Source organism: Antechinus flavipes, chromosome 2 (genome assembly GCF_016432865.1).
Source record: "Antechinus flavipes isolate AdamAnt ecotype Samford, QLD, Australia chromosome 2, AdamAnt_v2, whole genome shotgun sequence".
NCBI lineage: Eukaryota > Metazoa > Chordata > Mammalia > Dasyuromorphia > Dasyuridae > Antechinus > Antechinus flavipes.
Window position 1 is genome coordinate 316252048 of NC_067399.1, and position 23890 is coordinate 316275937.

Here is a 23890-nt window from a genome sequence, read left to right on the forward strand (position 1 = left end):
CTTCTCCTCTCTTTGAAATCCCTCTGGTTCCTCCTTCCCCTGCCTCAATCCTACTGGATAAAATTCTTATCTTCCTCTCTCCCTCATCTCATAACTGGCACATCCATGGGCAAAGGAAGGACAAGGCAAGTGAGGTAGGAACTGGGCAATATATGATTGGGGTTGCTAGTTGCAATGTTTCCTCTGGGGATCTCCTGTCTCCTCCCAGGAATAGGCCTTAGGGCTGCCCACCAAGAAGGAAGAAGCACAACCAAAAAGAAAAAAACAAAACAGAACAGATCACCAATGAGCCGAAAAGCCCCTCTTCCCCCCAGCCCTCCCCCTCCCACCCCCCCATATCCCCACTCCCCATTGTACATGTGATTCTGCATACAGACAGATGGACAGATGGTAAATGACTTCTTCCGGTTTTGCTCTTAGCCATAATAAATGATTGGAAGGTAAAAGCCAGTGGCCACGGGATTGATTTTTCCCTCCCTCCCCACGGCTGTCTGTGGGCTGGAGTCTGTGTTTGCTAGGAGTGGGCGCCAGGGCCGTCAGACCTTTGCCTCCAGCATTTCTAGGAAGAGTTTGTGCATGGGCACCTTGCCCTGCAGTTTGATGCTGTAGAAGTGCTGGACGGCCTTGGCGGCCGTTTGCCGCAGCAGGGGCAAGGTCAGCAGCAGCTTCCCGGCCCTTCGAGGCTCCTCGTGGCGCTGGCTCAGCTCGTAGTCCTGAAGGGCCTCGTGAAGCAGGTCCTGGAGCTTCTGCACAGCTTCCATGTCTTCTATGTGCATGGAGTCTGGGGAGAAAGAAAATGCCAGCCAGCAACATGGGGGTGAGGTCTAACTCCGTTATCTTCCCACTATAGCACCTGCCTCTTTCAGTGAGCTCTACCATCCTCAGAGCATGGGGCTGTGGAATTTCCATGGCTAACATACAGGTGCGACCACAACATCCCAACTCTGTCCCCTATGGCTTTGATTCATCACAGGTTGGAGTAAGAAATTAAATGGGAATTTGGGGCGAGTTTTTCAGAAGCCACAGATGACAGAGAAAAGTTTAGAAACTCAGAAGTGCATAATATATATATATATATATATATATATATATATATATATATATATATATATATATGTATGTATGTATATATGTATGTATGTATGTATATGTATATATAATATTGTATAATAGTGACATATTTTATCTTGTAATACCAGAATAAATTCGACTTCTTCTCAGGAGAGGCAAAACATTTTACTCAGATTTTCTAGATTGTGGGAGTGCCCAGTTCCTGCACAGATAATTGTACCTGCATTCCCTTTGTTCTCCACCCCTAGAGTTACTCACATAATTACGCATTAAGGCACAGGTAGAACTGACATTTGACACGTCTGTATTCTCTTCAAAGAATATAGGTAAGCTCTTGGGGCTTAGGGAGGTTTGTCTTTGTATCTCCAGCTCTTAGCAGAGTTCTTTGCATATAGTAGAAAATTAATAAATGCCTGTTTGTTTGAGTTGTCCCTGGTTTCTGTCCTGCTTTGTGTATATTTTGTAAATGACTGCTTTTCTATACCTCTAACCATCATATGGCTTATGCCTCTTGAGGCAGCTAGGTGGTGCAGTGGATAGAACTTTGGATCTGGAATGAGGAACAGTCTCAGATTTTAGTTGTATGAATCTTGGCAAGTCACTTAACCTCTATCTGCCTCAGTTTCCTCATCTGTAAGATGGAGATAATAATAGCCACCTGCCAAAAGTGTTACAATAAAACGTTTGTTAAAATGCTTTAGTACTATATAGATGCTAGCTATTATTATTATAATTTATTGAAGTGCTAACGAACTCCCAAGCATGTGTTCTGAGGTATAATAATAATATTAGTAATTTATTATAAATATTTACAATACATGTTATATTTATGTAACTATAATAATCTTTTAGGACACATGCTCAGAAACTCATTAGCACTTCAATAAATTAGCTAACATTTATTAAGGGTCCTCTATATGTAAGGTATAGTACTAGGGTCTAGGAATATGAAGACAAAAATGAAATAATAAATGTAAGCTCCCCAAAAGTCTTTACAATCTATGAGAGGAAATAGCATGTAGATATGTAAAATACACAACTATATTTGCAGATACATAACACACATACAGAAAAACACATACACATCACAAGTGGTATGGAAGGCAAGAAGGTCATATAAGGTACCTAGAGCCATCTCCCATCATCCTGATCTATACCTGGCTATTGGATCCAGATGTCTCTAGAGGGAAAAATGAGGCTGGTGATTTTATACAGTCCTCTCTAACTTATATCTAATTCACTTGTCATGGTATCACCTCCCTAATGTCATTCACGTTCCTCTTTGTGAATGAAGGATAAACAACAACATAGATGGTGAATGAAACCAGAATCAGATTGATTCTTCATGATGTTCCTTTGGTACTTCACAAGGAGTATAAATTCTGGCAAGACAAAATAAGGCAGGCAAAGTCTGTTGCCAAAATATTTCATCAAACATTGGTCAAAGCCAACTGTAGCTAGTGTTGGGATTATTGGGTGTTTTGAATTATCTAATTGCGGAAGGAAAGAAGGAAACAAGCATTTGTTAAGCATTTACTTTGTGCCAAGCACTGTGCAAAGTGCTTTATAAATATTACTGTGGCAGAGAAACCTGTGTGTAGGGTCCAACCTGACCTAACTGAGCCAAACTTTGGAGAAAAGGATCAGGGAACTATAGGGAAGGAAACGGCTCATCAGTATATTATTTCTCCTTCTTTGACCCTGTAGAACCTTCAATTTGCCTTACATCATGCCTGTACTAGTATTCTTCAGAGACTCTCTTAGCGAGGTAAGAGCAAGGAAAACATTTTTAGTCAAGGGGGGAGAAAAAGATATGCAGGAATATGTGAGTTTTTCTTTATGAAATATAGACATTCCCTTTTTCAAAAAATTCACAGCTGGTCAGATCTTATACCATGGTATGAAAAATTGTGTTGTGAATGTGTATTTTTAAAATATTTACTTTAGTTTCTGAGGAAATAAAATAATCTTGTAAAACTTATGTCCTAGGCTTATGCCTTTCAAAAACCCACTAGTTGGCAAGTTTCTTAAGAGAGAAACTGTGTCTTACTCATCTTTAGTCTCCACAGCATTGAGTACAAGACTTTCCATGTAGTGGGTACTTAATTAATACTTGTTGAATGAATGAATGAATATCCCAACATCTCCAGCTTTTCATCCCTATCCAGTATAAATGTACTAAAGAACATGACACTGGAACTTCCTGAAGTTGAATTGCTGGAGCACGCCAAGGGAAGGGAAAGGAAAGTCAGAATACCTCACACCCTTGCTTAGAAAACTCTGAAAAAGAAAAAATAAGGAACAATTTCTGGGTAGATTCAAATAAAAATATAACCAAAGAATTCAATAAAGTGGATATGTTTAAAGCAAAGCAGACAGGACAGTATACAGTGCCTTTGAGTATATGACAGTTGAAAGAACTGGGAATTTTTTCACCTAGAAAAAATTGAAGTGGGACATGATCCCTGTTTTCAAGTATTTGAAGGGCTATTTGTGAGGGAAAAGGATTTGATCTGACCTTTTTGGCTATAGAAGGAGAAATTAAGAACAATGGATACTAGTTGTAGGGAGGAAGATTTAGGCTTGGTGGAAGCAAAGATCTTCTAGAAATGGGAAGTGTGAAAAGTAGAATGAGCTACTCAGGAAATATAGTCTCTACTCTCTACCATTTGAAACTTTTATTTTTATTTATTTTTTATTTTTTTGCTGAGGCAATTGGGATTAAGTGACTTGCCCAGGGTCACACAGCTAGGAAGTGTTAAGTGTCTGAGGCCAGATTTGAATTCAGTTCCTCCTGACTTCAGGGGTGGTGCTCTATCCACTGCACCATCTGGCTGCCCCGTACCATTTGAAACTTTTAAGCAGAAGTTGGATGACCATTGATCAAATATGTTATCGAGAGAAACAGAATCAATTTCTTTCAGGTATGAATTAAACCAGCTGGTCTCCGGGAGCCTCTTCCTACTCTAAGGTTCTATGGGATTCTGCATGATTTACCAAGCCTTCTCTCTGAGCCAGAAGTTTCTTATTAGACTAAACTTCTGCCTCTGACCTTTTTTTTTTTTTTGCAGGGGGAGGGAGTTAGCTAGGTGAATCACATGATAGTTTTGTATTCTTAGACTCTTGCCTTGTGTCTTATTTTCCCGAAGGATGGCAGAATCCATGATGCATCTGGCCTGGTAACAGTGCCACGTTCTAGGGTGAGTGTTACTGGCTCCATTACCCTTGCTAGAAAAGAGCAGCTCAGGCGTAATGTTGTTCAGCAACCGGTGAGGGGTCAGACTCCATCCCGTGTTAGATCAAGTACATCCTTTCTTTCTTGCTCAGTTGGCAGGTTATAAAGAAATCTCCACTGCACCTGACCACAGTCTATTTGGAACAGAGCCAGCAAGTAGCCATGCAGAACCATGTCTCATCCCCTGGATTCCCAACTGCTGTCTGCTGTTCTTTTTCCCATCCTCACTCTCCCTACCCCCCATAAAGGAGAATGAAATTGGCAGCTGTCTTTAAAAAAAACTTTGCAGGATTAATTTCTTTGCAATCCATCAGCAAGTCTGTATTGATGGCATTGATAAACTGTTAATTACAAAATCAATGACTATGAATTTTTACTGCTGTCAGGGAACTTTGGGACTGCAGTGGTGCAGGGCGAATAGAGGCCAGTGGAGTTCCCAGGGGATCCTTGGCCACAATAGCCATCATGGAACCCGGTGCTCTCTTGTACTGGCATCTCAGCTCCTAAAGAAACAAGCCCCAGATACCTGGTTTGTGCTGCCCTGTTACTTTTAATTCCATAATATTTCCCTCATTGTTTCTACTGCTACTACTGCTAGTAGTACAGGCCCTTATTACTTTAGCAATTTGTCCTGATCTTTCATTCTGCCTTCAGGCCCAAATATACTGTGGAGAAATGTATCTTCCTAAAGGAAAATTCTAATAATATCACTCCCTTTCTGAAGTCTTTAATGACTCCCCTTGCAAAAATCCAAATGTAATACTTTTTATAATTTAGCACCAATCTGTCTTTTCAACTCTTATCACTTCTCTCCACATATACCCTAAATTCCAACCAAACTATTTATTGTTTTAATTCATTTTTCCCCTGAGGCAATTGGGGTTAAGTGACTTGCCCAGGGTCACACAGCTAGAAGTGTTAAGTGTCTGAGACCAGATTTGAACTCAGGGCTGGTGCTCTATCCATTGTGCCACCTCGCTGCCTCCTAATTCTTCCTTTCTTTTATTTAATGTGTTTTTTTTTTAACTTAACAAACACAAAATAGAATGGGTATTTCCACATACACAGTAGAATGGAAACAGGATTGCACAATTGAGTACCCTCGAACATACTTATTCTCTGACATGCCTCTATAAGTCTTTGTTTTTTCTAATTCTCCATCTGAAATGCCCTCCTGATCCACTAGTGCATATTGAAATCCTACCAGTCCAGCTCAGCTCTAACATCACTACAGCTATGGAGCCTTCTCTAGTTTTCCTTCTGACCCCACCATGCACTCTAAACTAAAAATTGTGGCTCTTCCATCAGTCCTCTCAATTCAATCAATCAAATATTTATTAAAACTGACCATGTGCAAGGTGCTATGTTAGGTGTTGCAGATACAAAGATTAAAAAAAAAAAAGTAGGGAACTACACTCAAGAAGATTATACACTAGTGGGGAGGGATGGAATGTGTGTGTGTGTAGAGGGGGAGATGAAAAAGAACAACAATAACAAAAAGAAGAACAGGAAGAGAAGAGAAGAAGAAGAAGAAGGAGAAGAAGAAGAAAGAGGAGGAGGAGGAGAAGGAGAAGGAGGAGGAAGAGGAAGAGAAAGAGGAGGAGGAGGAAGAAGAAGAGGAGGAGGAGGAGGAAGAGGAAGAGGAGAAGGAAGAAGAGGAGGAGGAGAGAAAAGAGAAAAGGAGGGAGGGAGGGGAGAAAAGAGAAAGGGAAGGAGAGAGTGAGATCAGGGAAGAGGAGAGAGGGAGAGAAAGATTTCTATGGAAACATAAGGTAATTTGAGGAGGAAAAGAGAAATAAGAAAAGGGGATGCAATATATCCACAGATAAGGAAATACAAGGTAATTTGAGAGGAAAAGAGAAGTAACAGGTGAAGAGGGGGAAGGTTTCATAAGGAAGAGACACCTGAGATAAGTCCTGAAGATAAGTATCATAGTGGTTGAGACGGGAAGGGAATGCATTCCAGGAATGGGGAGACAGCTTTCATAACTGCTCAGAGTCAGAGATGAAATGACAAGTTCAGAGAACAGCTATTTGTCCTGTGTGACTGGTGGGTAGAGTTCATGCAGAACAGTAATATGAGATGAAGCTGGAAAGTTAAATTGGAGCTATACCACAGTGTGCCTTAAACATCAGACTGTCTAGCACTTGGCATTTTACCTGACACACAGCAGGCAGTTAATAAATGTTTGCTTAGTGCAACATGAATATTTGTTGAGTCCCTAAAGGCAATAGGGAATCACTGAAGGATTTTGAGCAAGTGGTTGGTAGGTCTATGTTTTCACAAAGATTACTTTGGCAGAAGCCAAAGTAGCATTGTAAAGGGGAGAGATTGGAGGGAGGTAGATGTGTTAGGAAGCTATTAAAATAATCTAGTTGAGATGATGAGGACTGAACTAGGGCAAGGACCATGGGAGAGAAAAAAAAATAGAAGTATAGGTGCAAAAAATCTTATAGAAATAGAGTTAACAGAAATTGGCTACTCTTTAGCTGAGGCAATGAGGAAGAGCAAAGAATAGAAGATGACTCCAAGGGAAACAGGGGAAAAAAAAGGAGAACAGAGGAAAGGAAAGGAAAGGAAAGGAAAGGAAATAAGCATTTATTAAGCACCTGTTATATCCTAGGCACTATGCTAAGCATTTCAAAAATATTATTTTATTTGGTCCTGGGTGACTGAGAAGGTGGTTGTAACATCAAGTTGATAAATTATTTGGCAACATGTTTGAGATGCATATTCAAATGGATAAATCCTACAGGCAATTGGCAATACTGGGCTTGAATACAAAAGAAAAAAATTAGGGCTGTTTCTATAAATTTGAAAGTCATTTGTGTAGAGATGGTAACTAAACTCATTGAAATTGATGAGATCACTAAGCTAAAGAATATAGAGCGAGAACAGAACCCTGAAAGAAGCTTAAAACCAGCCAGGCTTAAGAGAAAAAGAAAATACTAAGTCAGGAGACTAAAAGGAGAGTTTAGATAGGCAAGCAAAGCAGAAGGGGGCGTATCATAGAAGTCAAGAGGATCTAGTTTATCAAGGAGTGGAGTTGGGTCAGCAGTATCAAAAGTTGCAGGGGTCAGGAATGATGAGTGCTAAAAAAAGAGCCTTTGGCCCTGGCAATTAAAAGATACTGATGACCTTGGAGAAAACAGTTTCAGAGCAGAGCCCTTATTATAAAGGGTAAAAAATGAGTGAAGAGTGAATTAGTTGGTAAGAGTAGACATCTCTTTCTAGGAATGTGGTTATGAAAGGGATGGCAAAATTGAACAAGGATGGGAGAAGAGCTGAGGATATTTGTAGGGAGTGAGGAAAGTACAAAAGAAAGGCTAAAGATGATACAGAATGGAATGGGATGGTTGCTGAAAAAGAAACCAGAAGAAAGGAAGAGGAGAGGATGAAAGTCACAATACCCTTGAGAAGAATCCCCTTTTTCTCAGAGAATAAAATGGGAAAGGGAAAGAAACAAGCATTTATTAAGTGACAACTGTATACTTGGCACTATACTATAAATAATTTCTCTTTTGAGCCTTATCACAATTCTAGGAGGCAAATGATATTATTATTCCCATTTTAACAGTAATGGAAACTGAGGCAGACAAAAAATAAGTGCCCAGGATCACACAGGTATTAGTGACTACTTCCAGATTTGAACTAGATTCCTTTTGACTTTAGAACCCGCCTTCTAATTATTGAGCTATAAGAATCCAAGATAGATGGCCTTGATTTTTTACTAAAGTGGTTGATAAGAACGTTTGATGAAAGAGAGAGTCCTGGGAGAGATGCAGGTAGCTTGAAGAAAGATGTTAGTAAAAAATTTTTAAGAATTGTAATAGAAGCCAACCTTGGATCAACAAAATAACTGCAATTCAACAGTGTGAGCCAGTTGAGATTACATAATATGAATAACTTTAAATCTCTTCCATTGCACTTTCATTTTTTTATTCATTCATTCAACAAACATTATTAAGCCTATAACTATGCACAGAGTACTATACTGGATGTTGGGGAAGATATGAATTTTAAAGCAGACATAATCTTTGTTCTCAGGGAAATTCATTGAGTAGTCTCCCATTCTACCTTTTATCATAGCTATTTGTTCACATATCACAAAGTAAGAGACAGGAAAAAAATACATCTGAATTCAGTGCTGGGTAAGAATACAATTTGAAGCCATTTCTGTTAGAAAAGTGGCTTTTGGTGGTGCAGTGGATAGAGCACCAGCCCTGAAGTCAGGAAGACCTGAGTTCAAATGTGGTCTCAGACACTTAACACTTCTGCTATATGACCCTGGGCAAGTCACTTAACTCCAATTGCCTCAGCAAAAAAAAAAAAAAAAGAAAGAAAAAAAGAAAAAAGAAAGTGGCTTGTCACTTAACTCCAATTGCCTCAGCAAAAAAAAAAAAAAGAAAGAAAAAAAGAAAAAAGAAAGTGGCTTTTCTACCTCATTTGTTTTTTTTCCATTTAAGTCAGACTCTTAACATAACTATGTTTGCATCAGATACTTGTGAAATAGAAGCTAAGATTATATCCCAAAGAGATACTAAAGAAGGGAAAGGGACCTGTATGTGCCAAAATGTTTGTGGCAGCCCTATTTGTAGTGACTAGAAACTGGAAAATGAATGGATGCCCATCAATTGGAGAATGGTTAGGTAAACTGTGATATATGGATGCTATGGAATATTATTGTTCTGTAAGAAATGACCAGCAGGATGAATACAGAGAGGACTGATGAGACTTACATGAACTGATGCTAAATAAAATGAGCAGAACCAGGAGATCATTATATACTTCAACAACAATACTGTATGAGGATGTATTCTGGAGGAAGTGGATTTCTTCGACAAAGAGAAGATCTAATTCTAGTTCTAGTTGGTCAATGATGGACAGAAGCAGCTACACCCAGAGAAGGAACACTGGGAAATGAATGTAAACTGTTTGTATTTTTGTTTTTCTTCCCGGGTTATTTTTACCTTCTGAATCCAATTCTCCCTGTGCAACAAAAGAACTGTTCAGTTCTGCACACATATATTGTATCTAGGATATACTACAATGTATTTAACATGTGTAAGACTGCCTACCATCTAGGGGAGGGGGTGGAGGGAGGGAAGGGAAAAGTCAGAACAGAAGTGAGTGCAAGGGATAATGTTGTAAAAAATTACCCAGGCATATATACTGTCAATAAAAAGTTATAATTATTTAAAAAAAAAAGACAAGGAGTTTAAAGTTAACATTTTGAACAATAAAAATATAATTAGCTTTAAAAAAAGGAAAGAAAGAAATAGAACCTAAGAATGACAATTGTCCAAAACCAAGTTGGGTCATCTCTGGAACAGCTCTTTGTAATTTGGGGCCCTCAAGGAAAGGTATGGGATGACATGATGAAATAGAATCTCTTGTTGGAAATAAACTGATGATAAATGAAGAGATTAAGAGATCAAAAAGATGTTTAGATAGGTAAGCAAAGCAGAAAGAGGCAGTATTATAGAAGTCAGGAGGATAGTTAATCGAGGAGTAAGGTTTGGTCAATGGTACTAAAAGTTTGATAGAGATAAGGAAGGATATTTTAGAAGGGCTCCTTGCTCAGGGATAAGTTAGAAGAGATGTTCTCTGAGACTTCCTTTCAACTCAGATAATGTGATCTGTGTCTTTTTTAATTGCAAGTTGACTTGCCCACAATGCCCAGTATCCTCCTGGCAGCAATATTATTCCTCTTCCCACTTTGCTTTGTCTAGCTTTCTGCTTCAGTATTCTCAGGAAATGAAATGTAAAGTTGTTTTAATGCTACGCTAAGCAAAATAATTAGGATGGTAAATCTACTCCCTATCAAAAAGTCACCATGCATTCTAGTACATAGTGTAATATAGATAGCATTTTCTAAACTAGGTGCCAGAAGGTCTGGGTTCTAGTCTGGGCTCTGCCACTTATTTATGTGGGAAAAATCAGTTCATTTTCCTAAGTCTCATTTTTCATATATAAAATAAGAATGCTAATAATGATTATGTCTACCTTACAAAACTGATAGAAGAAAAATACCCTGCAAATTGTCAAGTGCTAGATCAAAGAGCTATAATGATTATCATTTTTAATCCCTCTTCCTTAGATGAAATCATAGGAACTTGACTAAATCCTACCATTGTGCCTCCATAGCCTTTGCTAGTTAATTCCATTCCTTCTCTTCTCTTGGCTTCAATCATTGTTGATAGCCTAGACTGTCTAGCTCAGGATTCCAGGATCCATGAGCTCTGTTCTGAACTCTAAGCTGATGCTGTTGCCTATCACCTCCACTTTCCCCTGGCCAAGGGTCTCTCTGGTGCAAATGCAAATGCAGCCTAGACCATTACCTGAGTTGGCAAGGGCGAGGGCCTTGAGAGTCACAAATTCTTCTTTCTCTACCTTGAGCTTCTTGTACCTGCGCACCAACTGCAGGATGGCCAAGTAGAGTTCTAGCAGTCCTGTGAGGCGGGAGTGCTCCTCGTCCATGATGTAGTCCTCAGCGTATACCAATTTGTCATCATAAGGTAAGGAGCGGTACACAATGCCCAGGATGAGGATCTCCATCCAGGCACTCTGCAGCAGGCTCATCTGGTCTCCCAGGGAGAGGTTTGAGAACCCTGGTGTAGAAGAACAAGAAAGCCAAAACACAAGATCCTCGTCAAATTAAGGTAAGGGAGAGAAGCATCTGCCCTGTGGTCTCTAAGGTAGCTAATGCTTTTCCAGGAAAGTAAGGGAGAGAATGGTACCAGCCAACCACCAAACATCTGACCATGGTGTAAAAAGTAGTAGTAATGGACAGTGCAAAATCAAAAGTAATGAACAGGCAGAAATGGCAGAGACAAATTAGACTTGATTACAGGGGAAATGTTCTAACAATTAGAGCTATCCAAAAGTGGAATGGGCTGACTTGGGAGGAAGGTCTTTTTTCATTGATTATGTTGTAAAAAAGATTCTTGTTCAAGTACAGGATGGGCTAGAGGGTCATTGAAGCCCAATTCTACCTCCAAAATTCTGTATGAATCTGTATGACTAAGGAAACTGAGTTTAAATGTCAGCTCTGCCAGTTAGTGGCTGTTGGCCATTTTGCCCAGATAAGGAATAAGAGGCAGCATGATATAGTAACAAATACACTGAATTTGTAGTGAGAGAGCCTAGGGATTTGAATTATATCTTTGCATATATTAATCCCGGGGAAGTTATAATCTTGTTAGATCTTCACTTTTTATATGATAAATGAAGAGGTTGGACTACATGATTAAGCTCTTCGAGCTCAAAACCTTTTGGTCTAAGACCCATCTCTACCTTATGCTTAATCTCAGCTCCTACTGATCACTATTGGAAGAGCATTTGCCAATGACTTGTGTAACTTCATGGGACTTTGTTGGGTAGAGGGCATCCAATACTAAACTGACAAGAGTTGGAGGCTCTAAATGATTGCACTGTTTCTTTCGGTTGCTTTTTCCTTCCTTGGGCAGCCTTCATTTTCAGACTTGTCTGAGGGCACTGAGGGAGTGCCTAGATCTTTTGATTGGACTCAGGGCTTAGGCTTCTCTGTGGAATTTCATTTGTTTTGGATGAGTAGTATGAAAAGGAAGAAAAAGTGCTGAACTTTCAATCATGGGAACTGAGTTCAAATACTGTCTCTGTCACTTATTACTTGTATGACTGGGGGCAAATTAGTTAATCTCTCAGGGCCTCAGTTTCCCTCATCTGTAAAATTAGGGGGTTGGATAAAACAGCCTCTAAGTGTTTTCCCACTCTATATCTATAACATATATCTGGCTTTATGAAGAACTTGTACATCTATCTTTTCCCCCCAAGCCATTCCTATAATATTGAGGGCGTTAAGATTATTTTAGATTATGGGTCAGCTAGCTGGTGTAGTGGATAGAGAACTATAGTGGATAGAGCTTCAGACACTTAACTTCTTAGCTGTATGACCTTGGATAAGTCACTTGACTCCACTTGCCTCAGAAAAAAAATTTACTTTAGATTAGCAGCTGAAAAATTATCCTAAAACTAAACTTGGCTGCCTAAAACAAAACACGTTCTCTTCCTTCCTCAATAAAACACCCTATTTTCTTCCTAAATTTTTGATTTCTATTAATAGTCCCACCATTTTTCTGTCACCCAGGTGTGAAACTTTGGTGACATCCTTAATTCTCCTCTTTCCTTCATCCCTTCCACCATATCCAATTGCTAAGTCTTGTCAATTCTACCCTCCTAAGATCTTTCCCCACCCTTTCTCTTCTCTCCACTCATATATATACTTATCCTTGTCCAGGTTCTCATCTCCTTTCTTCTGGATTATTGCAACAGCTTCCTAATTTAATTTCCTACCTCTATCCTTTCCTCTCTCTAACTCATCCTCCATCCTTTCTTTCCAGACTTAAAACACACTGATTTTCATACAGTCTATGTTCCAGCCACCCAAACTTATAGCTATTCCTCAAGCACTCTCTTTTCTTTGTACCCTGTGCAGATTGGCCCCCAACTTAGAGTTGTTCAGTTGTTTGAGTCATGTCCAATTCTTTGTGACTCTGGAATTTTCTTGGCAGAAATAGTGTAATACCAATTCCTCCTCTAGCTTGTTTTAAAAAATGAGGAAACTGAGGCAACCAGGGTTAAGTGACTTACTGAGGTCACACAGCTAGTAAGTGTCTGACTCTGAATTTGAACTTAGGAAGATAAATCTTCCTGACTCCAGACCCAGTACTCTGTCTACTATACCATCCAGCTGCTCTGTACTTAGAATATCCTCTCTTATAGGTCTCTTTGAATCCCTAGCTTTCATCAGTTCATTATATCATGTCCTATATGATGCCTTTCCTGATCCCTCAGCTGCTGGTACCTCATATCTTCATATCTTTGTGTTTATTTTGTATTTATTCTGTATATACTTAAATAATGATAACAATAACATATAGATCACTTTATGGTTCACATATATTATGTCATTTTTTTCCTCACAACAACCCTGTGAGGTAGGCCTATTAGTATTCTCATTTTACAGATGAGGAAACTGAGACAGGGAAAGATTTACATATATGTTGCCTCTACCAATAGATGTAAGCTCCTAGACAGAGGATCCTTTTTGTTTTTATCTGCATATCCTCATCCCCTAACACCATATTTGGCACAAAGTTCTCTGGTTCATTGTTTGACTGATTTTTGAAGTTGAGGCTACAGATTTTTGTGATCAAATGGAAAGCAAGAAAGAGAAAGCCTTTGAGGTAGTTAAGGGATGCCAAAGTGATTAAATTTTATATTTTGGGGAAAATAGGCAGAATTCTCCTGAATATAAGTCCTGATACTTCTCTGTCTTTCAATCATTTATCAGTTGTTTTCAGTCATGTTTTTCATGATCCCATTTGGGGTTTTCTTGGCACAGATAATAAAATGGTTTTGCATTTTCCTTCTCCTGCTCATTTTATAGATGAGAAAATGGAGACTGATAGAGCTAAGTGACTTGCCCAGTATCTTGCACTTTATAAGTGTCTGGGTTTGCATTTAACTCTTAAAGATGATTTTTCCCAACTCCAGATCCAATGTTCTATCCTACCACCTATCTACTTGGTGGTACTCTAAATTAGAAATAAAGGAACTGAGTTTTGTTCTAATCTGGAGAGTCATTATTTCTGTACATAGATGATGATTGAAAATTGTTTTGATTTATCACATGCTTGTTATATGACTTCATTTCTCACTCAAGGTCTCAGTTGCTTGTTGGGAAGATAGGAGCAGAATATTACCAAAGTCCCTTTCAGCATTTGACAGTCTATGATTCTATGCTTGAGTGTATACGATGAATGCAGTATTTTCAATTTTAACTGAATGTGCATTTTATTTGATTGCTATAATTCCATATATCATCAAAGGCTAAATCCTAGGCTAGTTTCTCCCATGACTCAGAGACTTATAGAAGGCTAACCTTAAACCCATTTCCTCAGTTTTCAAGTTTCCTTCTAGTTTGCTGTGTGTTCAGAAGATGTAGACTCCTTTGAATATTAGCCTTGACAAGATAAAATTAGGAAGAGAAAGTATGGAGCCAAAACATTTCATGAAACATTGGCCAAAACCAAATATAATAGATGTTAGTATTCTTTGATAATCTATGGATTGTCTTGGATAATCTACACTGGTGCTTTTTCCTGTCAACTCCTCTCTCTCCCCTACCCCCATAATAATAATAATAATAGTAGTAGCCAGCATTTTTATTGTGCTTTACAAATATTTTATATCACTTTACAAATATTATATTTTTTGATCCTCACAAAAACCCTGAGAGATAGGTGCTATTTTGATCTTCATTTTACAGATATGGAAACTGGACAGGTTGAACTGCTTGTCCAGAGTCATACATTTGATAAACATCTCAGATCTTCTCCACCCCAAGGTCAGTGGTCCATCTATTGTACCACTCAAGAGCCCCAAAGTACTGTTCACAGCAAATGCCAATTAGATACAAACAGACCTCGTGTGTTCTTTAGTAGCTACTACAGAAGTTAAATTTTGGACTTCACAGGGGTATTTACAGACCTTTTCTTTTCAAGTATCTCTGACTCTTCCCCTTATCTATTTTTATCCTATACCTTCCTATGCCCTCTACCCTAGCCTGCCAATAGCCCTCTTCTAGAAATGGATTTTTTCTATAAATGTACTTTTCCTTTTCCACTTTCCTTCTCCCCAAAAGGGAGAATGTTGAAAGGATCTTAGAAGCCATTTAGTCCAACCACCTTCACTTGAAAGATGAAGAAACTGAGGCCCTTAGAAGTTAACCAACTTGACAAATCAATCACTTTGGATCATACAGGAGTCAATCCTAATTCTCTCAACTTCAGTGCTCTTTCCACCATCCCACTCTGCTTCTTAACATTCCTTTGCTCAACCTTATTCAGAATTCCTTGGAGCAGAGACCCATACTCAGGAAATGAATTATATAGACTCCCCACCACCCTTCTTGTCTGAGCATTCTTGTGCCCGCAGCTGGGTTTGCAGAGTAGAGATCTTCAATGATCATTTGATGTTCCTTGTTATCAAGTCAACAATTAACAAAAGAGCTGGTGATTGCTATATTGACTGGCCATGCATTGAGTTTTGATATATGTGTTATCTCAGCCAAAGATGCAGTAGCAAGGAGAGGGGCAGGTGATTATGTATTTTATCACAATGCTGTTAGTGTGAGAGGATGTGTGCGTGCTATAGTTGCCAGGGGAGGTAGGAGACGATAATGGAGAATCCACGGATGGACATCCAATTTTCCTTATCAGGCCACTGAAGAGGAGAAAGGCCTCAGGCTACATTAATTAACAGATACCAATCAGCAGGCACATGAGTGTGTGTATTGGAATATGTTGGATTGGGGATAGGGGTTGGGGGGGGCGGGGTTAGAAAGCAGACGGGGGAAGGAAGAGAAAAAAGGAGAAGGAGGCACAAGGGAGAGGAATCAATAGACCATTGAGTTGAGGAAGTGGTAAAAGAGGAGGGAGAAAGAATATGGTCAGAGTAAAATAGGGGCCAACACCTTTGGAAGTAGAAGAAAATGCCAAGCAAAGTCTTATTGGTGTAATCAGGAAAATAAAGCAGAAAGATTTTAGATAGCATGAATTCTGTCTAATGGCCATTGACTCCCTAGTTGAGAGGGCATTCCTGTGGAACTTGACCCCGTATTAAGGACAGGACCTTGGAAACCATCCAGTTGAAAATAAACTTGAACAAGTACATGGACTAAGTTTTAAGGTCACTGGCTTCTGCAAACTGTGCAGTGTGTGTGTGTGTGTGTGTGTGTGTGTGTGTGTATGTGTGTGTGTGTGTGTGTGTGTGTGAAGTAAGGGTAGTCCTGCTTTTAGGGAAATAGGTAATTCTATAGAAATTTATGTTGTGTTGCAATTATGTGCCTACCAGGTGTAGTAAAAACTATGAAGAGAATCAAATCAGCCTGAGTATTACTGTTATTAATAGGTGGGTTAGGTATCTGATTTCTCTTTCTCCCAGGTTATTTTTGAAAGTGGCCAGCCTCTTTCCACAGCCTTCCAATCCAAATTCTATGCCCATATGCATATCCATTGAAATGGCTTTTGGATGCAATGGTGACTTCCCCTCTCCTCTCTGTGCTCCTTGAAAGAAATGATCCAAACAAAAAGCGAGAGCCAGTGAAAAAGGATAATCTGAAGTGGAAAAGAGAAATCTTCACCAATGTCAAAATGTGAGAACAAGACACAGAAATGCAGGAGAAAAAGAAGAAATTATCTGAATTATTAATAAGATCCCTAAGTGGGGTGGAGCTCGGCATAAAAAAGTAGATTTGTACCTTTTGAATAAGAAAAGGCATTTTATGCACCATAGAATTATAACAGGAATTTATAGGTGTCAGCAAGCACAAGAAAATCAGATATTGGTCCCAGGAAGAAAATATATGCCATGTGGACTAGGGAATATTAGAAGAGGTCTTCTAGACCCTCTAGAGAGAGGATCCTTTCATGTGACCCATACTGGACCTGGAATCCTTTTTACAACATCTCAAAAAATGGTTACCTAGTCTGCTCTAAAGCAGCTAGGTGGTGCCATAGACAGAGTGCTGGGTCTGGAGTCCAGAAGATTCATCTTCCTGCATTCAAATCCAGCTTCAGACAATTACTAGCTGAGTGACCCTGAGCAAGTCACTTAATTCTGTTTGCCTCAGTTTCCTCATCTCTAAAATGAGCTAAAAAAGTAAATGGCAAACTATTACAGTAATTTGCCAAGAAAACCTCAAATGCAATCACAAAGAATCATATGACTGAAAAAAGAACTGAACAAGAAGCTTCCTCTTCCCAAGGTATCTTATTATACTTTTTGGACAACTCAAGTCATCAGTAAATTTTTCTTTGCATCAGTATAAATATGCCTTGATATAATATCCACCCATTGCTCTTAGTTTTAACCTATAGGACTAAGTATAATATGTCTCAGAGAAAGATGTGGTCCTTCTCCTTGCTAAAGCCAACATTTGTACTTGTGCTTGATCCTATCTATTCCTATCATCTCTGGAAGATTGACCCTTCAAATGGGTATCAAAGAGAGGTGTCCCTTCTCTTTCTTCACTACTTTAAATTAAAAACAAAGATTTTAGAATAGAAGGGAATTTGGGAACATACTACTAGAGAGTAGTATGGCTCTGCAGATCAGACTCTGTAGGTCAAGATGAAGTTTTGCTGATCTCTTGGTCAGCTGTTGACAACTATGGAGAATACTTTTTACTGGAGATTTGCGAAAATGGGCAAAAGAGGGGAATTAAGAAAAACTTCCAGATATAACTGCTCAGTTAGACATCATAATCAACATCTCTTATAGTATGAACAGCAGTGGAATTGACCAGGAAAAAAACAACTGGGAAGATTAACAAAGGTATTTTGATGGTGAGAGCTTGGATAATGATGTGTACTTTAGTAGCAGCTTTTTGCTATTGAAACAGCTAGCAACAAATGTGATAGAAATATTATTGTACTTTTTTAAATGATGATGAAATAGATGATTTCAAAAATACATGAATGTATTTAATTGAACTGATGTTGAATGAAGTGAGCAGAGCTAGAGTGATTTATAGTATAAAAGCAATATCAGGAAAATGAACAATTTTGAATACTTTTCTAAATTGATGGAGATTGAAATGAGCAGAATCAGGAAAATAACTTATAAGATAATAACAGTGTTAAAACACACTGTAAAATGAAAGCTGTAAGAACTAAGAACAAGACAATAACCATTCATGATTCCAGATGATCCATGATAAAACTATTATAGAAAGGCAATGGATTTTGAGTGCAGAATGAGACAAATGTTTGTATATACATATTTAATATGCATACAAATATATTTTATTTGTATATGACTATACAAATAAATATTATGTACATATACATAAAACACACATATGCAGATACCATTGTTCCTACTGTTGTTTTTCAGTCATATCAGACTTTTCATGATCCTATGGATCATCGTGCCCCAATGCCCTTCATGTGATTTTTTTTGGCAAATGTCTGGGAATGGTTTTCCACTTCCTTCTCCAATAGATTAAGGCAAACAGAGGTTAAGTGATTTGTTCAGAGTCATATAGTTAGCAAGTATCTGAAGCCAGATTTTAGCTCATCTTCTTGACTCCAGCCAGACCCAATGCTCTGTCTTTGAGTCCCCTAGCTGCTTCCATTACATATACATATATATAAATACAGCAATTGAGGGAATTTGTTTTGCTTGAATATGCATATTTGTTATAATTTTTTTCTTTTTTCAAATGGGGTAGAAAGTGGGAAAGAGAGAAAATAGATTTCTGTTCATTTTTTTTTAAGTGAGAAGGGCAGTACTATAGACATAAAATTTGCTTATATTTTCATTTGAGATCACTGAAATATTAGTTTTATTTATCTGCTTTATTTTGTTAAAAAAGAGACTTCTAAAAAAAGTGAGAGTAATCTGTAAATGTTTGTAACATCAAAACAAAACATCAATAAACTTTAAAAAAAAAAAAGCCCTCTAGCCAGCAGTTGTAATTGCTGAGTCACTTTTTTTGTTGTTTAAGGAATCAAAACAAATAAGGTGCCACTGGGATGATGATAGGGAAATGAGATCTTTACTTTTTAAGAGAAGAAAAAGGTAGAATCCAGAGATTATAAACCAGAGAGCTAGACATAATCTCCTGCAAAATTCTCAGAAAGATGAACAGGGGCAAGACTTGTGAGACCTTTGAAAAGGAAGCAATGGTCACCATGAACATGGAGAGGTTCACTAGGAACAAATTAAATCATGCAAAATTCATTTCCACTTATGACAATTTTTCTAGATCAAGGAAATATTGTTCATCCTTCATTTCTGAAGAGGACCAACCAAATCATGAGTTTTGACTTGTACATGAATTAAAGTGAGACAGAACTGTGCAAAGTCATCAGCCTCGCTATCAACTCCAGAGTCACCAGAGTCCAATGGCAAGACCAAGACAAGAGTCAAGGCCAAATCAGGGATATACGATAGACTTGGTATATCTGGATTTGAGCAATGTATTTGATGACTTCTCATAAAATTCTGGTGGACTTGAGTAGCTTTAGAGCCAATCAACCCAAAAGAGATCTGATTTCCAACAACATTGGCCATGTTCTATTGAATATTTTATCAATGACTTAGATGGATACTTATTAAATTTGCAGATGATACATAGATTGGAGGACCAGCTGACATCCTGGATGACACATTCAGAATTCAGAAAAGATCATGATTGACTAGAATTATGGCTATGTCTAGTAAGGTGAAATTTAATAGGGAAAAATGTAAAGTTATACATTGGATTTTTTAATATCAACAATACAATTGCAAGATGAGAGAGATATGTTTAGATAATAGTTCATGTGGGGGGAAAAAAAGAATTGGGGATTTAATGGACAATAAAACTCAAAGCCTTCACTTAGGTTGCTTGGAATAAAGAACAATGGTAGAAAGAGAGAGGGCAATTCTCCTTGATTATGTTCATTTCTAGGCACTAAATTTTAAGAGGGATATAAGTGAAGGATTCTTTAGTTTCTCACCCTCAATAAGCTGGGCCTTTACCTTTGCTTTCCTTCCAAATTTATTCTACTTCTTGGTGTAGTGGATGGATTGAATTCAAGAATATCTGGAGTTGAATTCTGCCTTAGATCACTGGATGATCCTAGGTAGGTACTTCACTTAACCTCTTAAATTAGCTTCTTCCTTTTCACAAGATTGTTGCAAATTAAGTGCTTTGTGAACTTCAAAGCTCTATATAAATTCTAGTTATGATTATTTCACTATTCTAGTTTTAGTTATGATTCTAGTTATGATTATTTCACTATTCTCACTGATGGCATTGCTATTTACTAAGGTAACCATATTTATCTTTGTTATCTTTAGCTCTTCCTTTTCTTTACTTATGTAGAATTTTAACACATCTAGTCAATTCTGGCATAGTTAGGTGGTACAAATGGATATAACTTGGTCTATAGCTATTATAAAAACCCAAAAGGTAATGGGGTGAAGGAGGATGACATGGATATTTTGTTGTTCAATTGTATCCAACTCTTTGTGATCCTTTTTGGACGTTTTTTGGGCAAAAATACTAGAAAGGTTTGCCCTTTCCTTCTCCAGTTCATTTAACAATTGAAGAAACTGGAGCAAACAGGTCTAATGACTTGGCAAAGGTCACACAGTTTAAAAGTGTCTGGACTTGAACTCAGGAAGATGATTATATAAATAGCTATAGAACAAATCTTAGGCCATCAGCAGTTGGCTTGACCTGTCTTGTCACTATATTCTGATGACTCTGGAGGAGGGAGTGAAACTGCTTTCTTTGCACAAGTTTCATCTCAGTTAAGTCCAATTCATTTATAAACCAAGGCATAACCATCCCGATGTTGCCAGTCATCTTTAAGAACGAAGGATTAATGACAATAACAAGTCTCACCATCTTATTTTCCATCTAATTTATCCACTGACCACTGTAGAGCAATTGTTTTAAACACAGTTATACTCACCTTATTCCTTTGCTTAAAATCCTCCAATAGTTTGTTATTGAATATTGAGTAATGCTCAGACTCATTTGCTTGAAGGCTGGTTCTACAAAGTGCCATAGTTTTGCTTTTCTAACTTGTTTCTCTCCCCTCACTCCATGTTTCAATTAAGCTGGATGACCTACTACCTGCCATATATGCCTATTACTTTCCTTTTTATATACTTTTACTCAGGCTATTCTTTATTTCAAAAATGTCCTTTTATGTCTTCTCATTACTAAATCCATCCCTCAGGGCCAAACTTTTCTAGGAAGCTGTTAGATAGTAATGCCCTTTCTCTCTTGAGATGTATGCAACTCTGAAGTCCTTGCAATATAACAACATTATCAGTATTTATGTATTATATACTGTAAGAGTAGGATCTAAATCTAGTATCCTACCCAATGCCTAGCTCAGTGTTTGTTACACACATACTACTCCATGTTTATTGAATTGAAGTCACTAGCTGGAATGTGTCCATAGAAGGATAACCAGGATGATGAGGTTATTCAAAGCCATGTTCTGTGAGCAAGATGAGCTGGAGGAATCAAAGATGTGTTACAGGAAAGAAAACTTTGAAGAGGATACATTTGAAGAGGTTATTGTCTTCAAATATTTGAAAGGTCCACATGGGAGTTATAGAGATATTATTTGTGCTAATTACAAATTAGATACTTGTGATATCTAAATACTTTACAATCCTTAAATGCAGTATGTAAGATATTATTGTTATTACTATTATCAGGAGATAGGTAGTGAGCTCATCTATTACTGGAGATATTCAAAGACTAGATGATTTTGGTTTAGAGATTCTGTTTAATGGATTCATGATTCAGGCAGAAGCTCAACAAGTGATTTTTTTTAAGGTCCCTTTGAGTTCTGAGATTAAACAAGTCTACTAAGTTCTCAATAATAATAATAATGGGGCAACAAGGTGGTGCAGTGGATAGAGTATCAGCCCTGAAGTCAGGAGGACCTGAGTTCAAATCTGGCCTCAGACACTTAATTCTTCCTAGCTGTGTAACCCTGGGCAAGTCACTTAACCCCAACTGTCTCAGCAAAATAATAATTCCTTAATAATAAAAATGGTAATAATGACTTTTATTTGTGTAATGTTTTATGTGATAATAATATTAGACATTAATAAAAGTCAATAAGAATTATTAAGTACCTACTATGTGTCAGGCAATCAGCAAGTATTTATTAAGTACCTACTATACTCCAGGCAGTGTACCAAGCATGGAGGATACAATAAAAGACAAAAGACAGTCCCTGCTCTTAAGGTATTCATATTTTAAAAATTCAGAATCTTTTTAAAATTCATTTAATGTCTCAGAGGATGATAACAATAAGCATTAATCAATCAATAAGGATTTATTAAGTATCTACTTTGTGCCTAAGTACCTACCATAGTTTTGGTGACACAAATTTCAATACAGAACTTAGATTTCTAAAGTGCCTTGCATATTCAGGTGGGTGCTATTATTATCTCCATTTTACAGATTGGAGTCATCGGGGTTAAAAGGACTTTTTTAGGTTAACACAGCTTAGTGTTTATAAATTGCTTTCACATGCATTATTTCATTGATGTTTAAAACAAAACAGATAGGTAAGCAGGTAGTGTTATTCACATTAAAAAAAAAAAACAAAACAGTAAATGAAGATTCACTTAAGTAACTAGTCTGAGATTACACAATGACTGAACTAGAACCAGAATCTGATTCTTTTGATTCCCAGTTCACCCTGTATCATGGTGAAATTGCTTTTGGATTTAGACCTGGGTTCAAAACCAGCCTCAGGCACCTACTAGATGTATGACTTGAGTTACCTAGGTTTAAATTTTATGTAACTAGTAGTAAAGGAGGTAGAGCTCTGGACTGGGAGATAGAATGAACCTGAGTTCAAATTCTACCTCAGATATTTCCTACCTGTGTGATCTTTGGAAAGTCACTTTATCTCTCAGTTTCAGCTTCCTTATCTGTAAAAATAGGCTAGATGATAATAATAGCACTTATTTCTAATACAGAGGTATCAAACATACAGGCACTATAATAATATTCTGCATGCAGACCAAATCAGGTTTAAATATAATTAGGAAGTGTTTAACAAAATAAATATACACTGGAACATAGATAATGTTAACTTGTAGTTTTCTAAGTTAACATTGAACTGCCTGGGATCCTTTTAAAATGATTCTGACACTACTGCTTTATGTAAAGCTTATAATGCTACATAAATATAAATTAATATTATTTAATTTCCTTCCCTGTAAAATAAGGACCCTTCAACTTAATGGTCCTAAGGAAACATTTAGGTCATTTTTGGTTCTAAAATTTTTGATCATACTTTTTTCTTTTTTTCTTGGGGAAATTCAGGCATAAGTGACTTGCTCAGGTTCACACAGCTAGTATGAGTTCAGATCCTCCTGACTCAAGGCTTGGATTAAGTGATTTGACCCAGGGTCCCTTGCTAATAGGTCTCTGAGGCTACATTTGAATTCAGGTCCTGCTGACTCCAGGTCAGGTGCTCTATCCACTGTACCTCTTAGCTTTAATCATACTTCCAGCCACAATCAGGTTTCTCCCAATAAAAGCTTGACGAATTTAAGGTCTGAATCACACTTGTGGCTGGTCACTTTCCCTAAGAGTTTCAGAATTCCCCTAGTTGGAGAGCAGCATCCCCCAATGAAGCATATCTACTTTCTCCTAGGACAGGAGTTCATCACTTTTGCCAGTCTTTCCCCCCTTGGGATGGAATGGGCTCTTGAATCCCAGGCCCACTCAGGGAGTACTTTAGTCTAGGAGACAGGTAGAAAGCTTCCCTCACTGCTCTTCCTCTTCAGATCTATACAGGTCTCCGAAAAGTTGCTTTATCGGCACTGTCTAAAGAAGTGACATTCAAGCTCTTTTTCTCCCTCTCCAAGTGCTTTGGCAGTACGAGCTCCCAGAATTTAAAAAAAAAAAAAACATAATTTGTGGCAAGTAGAGTTCATAATCTGTTAATTTATTATCGTTTCTGTCGTCCTGGAGGGCCATTAGCAGAGGTAATAAAGGGA

General features: G+C 37.9%; 1 protein-coding gene across 2 annotated transcripts in view; it reads right to left on the reverse strand.

The window, feature by feature from the left end:
• Positions 1-407: 407 nt before the first annotated feature.
• The window catches only part of ESRRB (estrogen related receptor beta), a 65296-nt gene continuing 41813 nt past the window's right edge, over positions 408-23890 (reverse strand). For both annotated transcript variants that reach the window (XM_051977540.1, XM_051977541.1), the window contains exons 5-6: positions 10648-10917; positions 408-781 (exon numbers count right to left, since the gene is read on the reverse strand). In XM_051977540.1, the coding sequence (XP_051833500.1) occupies positions 537-781; positions 10648-10917 (515 nt within the window). In that variant the 3' untranslated portion in view covers positions 408-536. The remainder of the gene's footprint in view (positions 782-10647; positions 10918-23890) is intronic.